General features: G+C 50.3%; 1 protein-coding gene across 1 annotated transcript in view; it reads left to right on the forward strand.

Annotated features, from left to right (window-relative positions):
* Positions 1–7147, forward strand: part of Ankh (ANKH inorganic pyrophosphate transport regulator) — a 124782-nt gene that overhangs the window by 95031 nt on the left and 22604 nt on the right. Inside the window, exons 6-7 of the mRNA XM_029543931.1 lie at positions 2140–2310; positions 6246–6341. Of these exons, the coding sequence (XP_029399791.1) occupies positions 2140–2310; positions 6246–6341 (267 nt within the window). The remainder of the gene's footprint in view (positions 1–2139; positions 2311–6245; positions 6342–7147) is intronic.

Consider the following 7147-nt stretch of genomic DNA (forward strand, 5'->3'; position numbering starts at 1 on the left):
GGGGGGGTGGAGGGGGGGTGGATAGAAAGATAACCTACTCCTTTCCAGTTCATGGCAAGAGCTCAGGCAACTCTAAATCACACGACACGGTGACAAAGGAAGCCATGATTGGGCGACTTTTGAAATTTTCCATTTCTGTGACTATGGAAGACAGTGTCTTCATCCTTCTCATTTAGCACATGAGGAACTGAGGCATAGGAGGGGAAGACAGGACAGAACCTGCTAGCGGCTGGGATGGTGAGGACATTCTAGCTCCCTGACCTGGCCTTTCCAGCTCTCCACGCTGTCAGCATGCAGCTTCGTCACTGTTGCTGCAAAGGATGATGGGACAAGCCTGTAGGAATTCTAGCAGTGCTCAGAGCTTCCTTGGTGACCCAGGCTAGCCTCGCCTGCTCTGTCCCTGGATCACGCCACCTATGGGCTCTTTGACAATCAATCCCTCTTGACGATGAGGGTCTTCTGTGTGTATTCACTCAAAGCTCCGGGGTCTGGAAACTGGCTGCCATTCCACCAGAAGGGCTGACTCATCCGTTCCTGCTTTCGAGAGGGGAATCAAACGGAGTGAGCTCACTTGTTTCCTACTCCATTGCCTTCTGGAGAATTAATTCTGTTGCTGGCACCTCTGATCCTTTAGGAAGGCTGGTGGCTTCTCATTAAGGCCTCCTGTTTACACCTGGCCTTGACTGCACCATCAGCAGCTCCCCAGCCCGGAGCGTCGGTGCCAGTTTCCATGTCCTGGGAAGAGCTCCTGTTGGCCAGGAGAAGATGCCTGTAATAAATCAAAAGCAGAATGCTTTCTCTGGCCCCTGTTTGTTCCTGGACTATAGTATCTGAGTCACAGATGTCATCTTGGGTGGCTGCTACAGTATGGCAGCTTCGTCAGTCAAATACTGACTTTCCAAGTGAAGCCTGTGGAACCCCCGTTGATTGTGCGCTAGAATTTGATCTTCCTGTGGATAAACCAAATGAGGACAGATTCTGTGTTAGGCATTTCCAAATTGCCAGCTATGGCACAGAAGACCAGCACACGGGGACCAGAACTGATGGGGCTGTGCTGTGTGCTTACACCGCAGGCGCCCATGTGCATTTTAGTCATTTCCCATCAGCCCTGGGTTTTTAATATTACCAGCGCCATTTCTACGGAGAAACTGACATGGGCATCTAAGTTCCCATCTCACATAGGAGCAAAGGGCAGGTTTGGATCTAGGCCTGCCTAACCATGATGCTCTCTTATGTTATGCCACGCCATGCCACACCACGCCAAGTTTCCACACATAGCTGTGGCCTGTATTGTGTACTTGTGTGCTGTGTACGGTTGCTCTGTCTGCTAAAGCAAATGAAGCCTGGCTTCCTCCGCAGGGTTAGAACACCAACTGCCAGAGGTTAGCCATAGATGCCAGGCGTTGTTTTTTTTTTTTTTCTCCTTTTCATTCATGCAGGAGAAGAAAACCCTTTGCATGGAAACCTGTCAGTGGCCTTTCCTATATGAAATAGATATTGATTTCACTGAGTAAAAAGGTTGAGTTGGACCCGTAGGACCAAGCAGCCTAAATGTATTGCATTGGAAAGACAGTGGCACAAAGTCACTGACAAGCAAGTGTGCCATGCTGAGGGGCAGCATGGAGGTGGAGGAGCGGAGCCGACCTAAGACTGTGCTCCTAGTATTGTTTTGGGGCCCATATAGGGCTTGAGGGGTTAGCTCAGTGTGGACCAGAGTCCGGATCAACAGCTTCCATCTGTAATCCCAACACAGGACCCTCTAACAAGTTGGCTAGCTGATGAGTCAAATGGATGAGAGGCCCTCTCTCAGTATGTAAGGCGGAGAGCAATCGAGTAAGACACCCAGTGTCAACCTGGCCTGCATCACACACATGTAACACATGCACCCACACTTATGTGAACACACACATGCATACTACACATGCATGCAGAACACCATGTAAGATTGTGAGTGACTTGGGAGCTTGGATGGAAAGAGCCTGGGGTCTGATGAGGCTGGAATGAAACCTTGGCTTTCTCAGCAGGGGATCTGGCCTGTTCTTCATCAGAGTCGTGTGAGGCATCATCTCCCTGGTATCCTCTCCACTCTGCGTCAGACCATCACGTGACTAGTGAATACATGAACTGACGTACCTCTAGGCTTGCCACATGCCCTGGCAGATCCTGGAGGACTTCCTGCTGGTGCCCACACTGACGCTGTCTATTTTTTCCTTACAGGCAGTGGCCATTCTGACAGCTACCTACCCCGTGGGTCACATGCCATATGGCTGGTTGACAGAAATCCGTGCTGTCTACCCTGCTTTTGACAAGGTGAGACCCCTATGGCACAGTGTCAGAAACGCATGTCATAACGCTGCCACTTGATGGACAGGGGTCTCCAAGGGCGCTTTCCTCTGAGGAGGAGGAGAAGGAGGTTTCTCTTGCTGCACATTTTGTAATGCTTTTCCAAATCGGTCTTCCTCTGGTCACATTATTCCTCTTAGTATTTTCAAGAGGGAAAGTAAGTCACCCCCAAATGAAGCTTGTTGGACTTTGTTCCTGTGCTTATTATTGTCTAGTCTGTGTCATACTTTGTGAGTGCTGTTCTAGATGGCCAAGTTGTGGACGTGTGAGGCAGGGGCTTGACCTCTTATGAGGACACATGCCTGTCTTTCTGTAGCAGGGAGATGTGCACAGCGTCTGTGTAGCAGGGCTTGTCTCCTGTTTGGGGGCTCTCTTCAGGTATGTGTATGTGTATGTGTATGTATATGTGTATGTGTATATGTATATGCCATGTGAGTCTATGTGCACCAGAAACATGCAGGTGCCCTCAGAGGTCAGAGGCCATCAGATCCCTTGGAGTTGGAGTTACAGATGTGAGTGCTGGGAGCCACCTTTTCTCCAGCTTCATACCTCCACTCTCCAGTTTAGCCAGAACCCTCAGTGGCCAGCAGCCCCGCCCTCTTGTGACTGATGGTCCCTCTGAGGGAGGCATCATCTGATGTCATCTTTGGCTTAGTGGGGACTGTCTGGCTTGTCATTTAATACATGTCTACTTAATTCTACCTCTCTTATTGAAACAAATAGCGAGCAAGGCTCAGAGCAGTTGCTCCCTCTGTTTTCTCTTATCCCCTAGTGAATATGGGGAGAAAGGCCTCCAGCCATGCTCTCCAGAAGCTCAAAATGGGCAGCTGGGCTCTGGTACTTACCTGTCACTGCACCTGCTCCCTCTCCTGTGGCGTATGGTTTTAAGCTCTGCCCACCTTTACTCTGGGAGGTGATGGTGCTACCAGCCTCCACCCAGCTTCCCTTGAATAATCAGACAAAAGACACACACACATACAGGTTGTTCCTTTTCAACTTGCCTTATGGCACAGTTGCTAGGCACTACTCTCTCCCTCCTGGAAAAGTGGGCCCTTAATAATGTTTTTAATCTCTGCTCCTCCCACCTGCCCTAAACTTCAGTGGCTAGTCCCACCTAGCCCCTGCCAAACATCCTTGACTACCCAACTATAGCAGTGGCCACAGGCCCCAGCTCCTCCCAAGGCCTCACATGATCGCTGCGATCCCCTCCCTCCTTAGCATGGCACACATTCCCCCTCCCCTTTCTTGCACCTGCCTGGGACCTGGAAGTCCTGCCTGTACTTTCCGCCCAGCAATTGGGCCGCCCAGCAATCGGGCCCCTAGCTTTCTTTACTGACAACTCAAGAACCAATTGGGGAACAGGACCTTAGCATCAGCACCGCCCTCTAATATCCTCCCCTAGCCCTCATTCCATTTTGTGGACACAAAAGACTGGTGAAGTCACACAAACAAGGCCAGGCCAGAGCTCACAACACCGGCTTTGGAATGCTCACAATGCATTCTTCGGATAGGCCTCCTTTTCAAAGGCCAGACTTGTAGAGTACAGCTTCTAGAGAGGTACCCGACTGCTGCCATCCCAACATCACACCCTATGTCCCGGGTATCCCCCAAGTCTAGACAAAGACCACTGTCAGCCAGCCCACCCCCAACCTGAACATGCACACATAATGCTCACCTACATGCACATGCACACTCACACAACACACACACACACACACACACACACACACACACAGGCACACATTCTGTTCTTGCCTCCCACGACAGCATTCTTTCACCCTGCTCAGGCTCCTCCCATTCTCCCTTTCCCTTCCTCTCGTGGGTACACACTCATCAGGAAGGCCGCCTCTCCTCTCCCCTGCAGGCCCCTGCAGGTGTCCTAACGTAAGATGGACTAGTGATCTGACACAGGGCAGTGCTGCTGCGGCCTTCCCTCGGCAGTCTCTTGGTTCCCACCCACCGCAGTTACACACATCTGGATGCAGCACATGCACGGAGAGCTCTTCTCCTAGGCAGCGGTTTTGGTTGGTTCACGCAGGCCCCTGAGACTGTGAGGGTCCGAGTTGCTTTCAGAGGTAGACCTTCTGTTAGGGAGTGAATGCAATTTATAGATAGGATCACTGCTTTCGTTTCAAGGAACATGAGTGCAGTGCGTCCTAGAAAACCAACACGGCTGTCAGTCTTTGCTAAATGTCAGTTCTCCCTTTAGTAGTCATGATTATTTAATGCAACTTACAGACAAGAGAGCAGGTACTGAAATGGGTGAGCTGTTGGCTGGGACCGTCCCATCTGAAGTTGGTTTTGGCTACCTTATAATAATAAAACTTAACAATACCACCCTGTATGTCTTCAGCAAGAACACTCAATACAAACATTGTCTTACCCTTAATCACAGGTTACAAGCTATAATTTTTTTTTTCTAATGAGCCTACCTCTGGCCAGAAACTGGAGTTACTCAGGATCCTTTTAAAACCTCACCCATTGTTGCGACACATTCCAGTGAGCAGTTGCAAGCCACGGTTGGGAAGGTCATCTGGCTTCCAATACCTCAGACCTCTCTCTGTGTGGCCTCAACGTTCCCTGTCTTGACTACTGTAGTTTTCGACCTCTCAGTGGGTTCCCGAGGAAGAGATTTAAAATGTTTCACATGCCTTGTAGTGGTTCTGGCTAAATATGAACCATGTGTGTGTGCAACATCTCTATTTTTTTTTTCTGTTGCCTCTCAAAGAGCTCGTCAGGCAAGTAAAATGAAAGTCTTGTCAGGTACTGCTGTGCCAGCTCACTTCAGCTATGTCTGCAGAGGTGCGGATGTGTTGTTCTCGTTCGCATGAAGAGTTCTCACACCAGGCGGCAGCATGGGCTAAGTGTGTTAGAGTGAGGTCGCCTCCCCTCCCTCCCTTCATCCAACTGCTGTGGAGCCAGCTGTCATGGGTAGCTTCCATTCCTCGGCTCTGGAGTTAATCTGATCTATGACGGAGCAGGGTGCTTCTCTGATTTTCTCCACGTAAAGCTCCTCTTAGTTAGAGCCTGGATGGCAGCGGGCTGTCACGGCTTCAGCAGGCTCCCCTCTTCACTGTGCTTCTTGGTGTTGTGTGAGAGGATACATGAACCATCTGCTTACAGGCTTTTCTTACAGCTCCGTGTAGCCAACGCCCCTTGATATTCTATCCTGCATAAGAAGGACTATGCAAAGCATCTCTGGGCTAGAGAGTGGGCCAGACACGCGGTATTTAGTCGCAGAGGTACATGGACATATTGTCTACCCAGGCAGCTCCTGCACCATCAGTAGGGAGACCAAGGAGCTATCTAAGTCATAGGTTAGAGAGACTTCCAAAAGCAGATTGGCTGGGAAGGGGATGTGCGTCCAGAAGAGGTGTATTCTGAAAACCTGGAAATACAACAGTGGAGGGGAGACAAAGGCCTGGATGTGGGAGCCTGTTTGGGGTGCAGGTGGGAATAATGCTCTGGGGCACAGAGCAGCCTGTAAGAGCTCAAGGTGAGTTTTATTCCTTTGGTAGAGAGAGAGAGGATCCCCAGAGGTCAGTGAGCCATGGCATTTAAGGAGACACCAACTCTGGTGGCCAGGCACAGCATCTGCTGGTGCCAAAAAGGGGACACATGAGTCAGGAAATGGCCTTCAGAGCCAAGGCCCTTCAGGGTGAGGTGGCAGCCTGGTGCCAAGGGCAGAGGACTGAAAGAGCCCAGAGTCCCCTCTGGTTAATTTCTTGGGCAGGAGCCCGACAGCCGCTTCAGAGACCCAGTGTGACAGCCATCTTCCAAGCCGTCACTTGAAATCAGTACTCGAGGCATGTCAAATAAAACAAGGTGGTCTTTGTGATCTGGGGGCTCAGCCGAGCAAGGATAAGCGCTCCTCATCACCGCTGTCCTTCTCTTTCCCCCAGAATAACCCCAGCAATAAACTGGCGAACACTAGCAACACGGTCACCTCTGCCCACATAAAGAAGTTCACCTTTGTCTGCATGGCTCTGTCGCTGACGGTAAGCAGAGAGTGGGATGGGGAGAGCCCCTGCTCTCTGTCTCCGTGTGAGTGGGTGTGCTCACAAAAAGGGAGATTGTGGTCTTACTGGAAAGAATCCTGTACCCCACAGTGTGGTGCCTGGCTGTCTTAATTCATGACTGTTGTTCAAGACCATGGACTCTAGGAATGGAAGTATCTATGTTGTTTCTCAGGCCCACAGACATGATCAACAGGGACAGCTTGAATTTGAATAATATCTGTGTGTATAAATATCCCCTTCCTGGACCCCTTTCTATTTTATTGACTGAGTCGGGGTCTCTCCTTTACCCCGGGGCCTGATGGTTCAGCTACTGTAGCTAACCAGCTTGCCCTATGGAATCGCTCCATCTCCCAAGTACTGGGATTTCCGACCCGCTGTCAGACCACACCACCCTGCAGGCATTGCTTGTCTCTAGGACTTGAACCTAGAGCACTGCACATACGAGGCTAGCGCTCTCTGGGAGCTGTACCTCCAGCCGGCGCTATTCTCTTGCTGTAGAATCTCCAATTCATCTTTAAAACTTCAAGTCAGCTCTGTCAATGCCGTTGTCCTGTCCATAATTAAATTAGTATATTTTCTCTAGAAATGTCTTTCCTAATTACATTGTACTGATACAGCTGATTTACTTGGCCATATTATGGGGTCTTCTCCTGAGCCCCATAAAGTCTGTATAAGTAGAGGATACAGCTGTGTCTAAGAGTGGACAACACTGAGCTGTTGGTGTCTGGATACACATGTTTTTCCTCCTCTCCCTCTCCCTCTCCCTCTCCCTCTCCCTCTCCCTC

The sequence above is a fragment of the Mus pahari genome, chromosome 11, assembly GCF_900095145.1.
Source record: "Mus pahari chromosome 11, PAHARI_EIJ_v1.1, whole genome shotgun sequence".
NCBI classification, from domain to species: domain Eukaryota; kingdom Metazoa; phylum Chordata; class Mammalia; order Rodentia; family Muridae; genus Mus; species Mus pahari.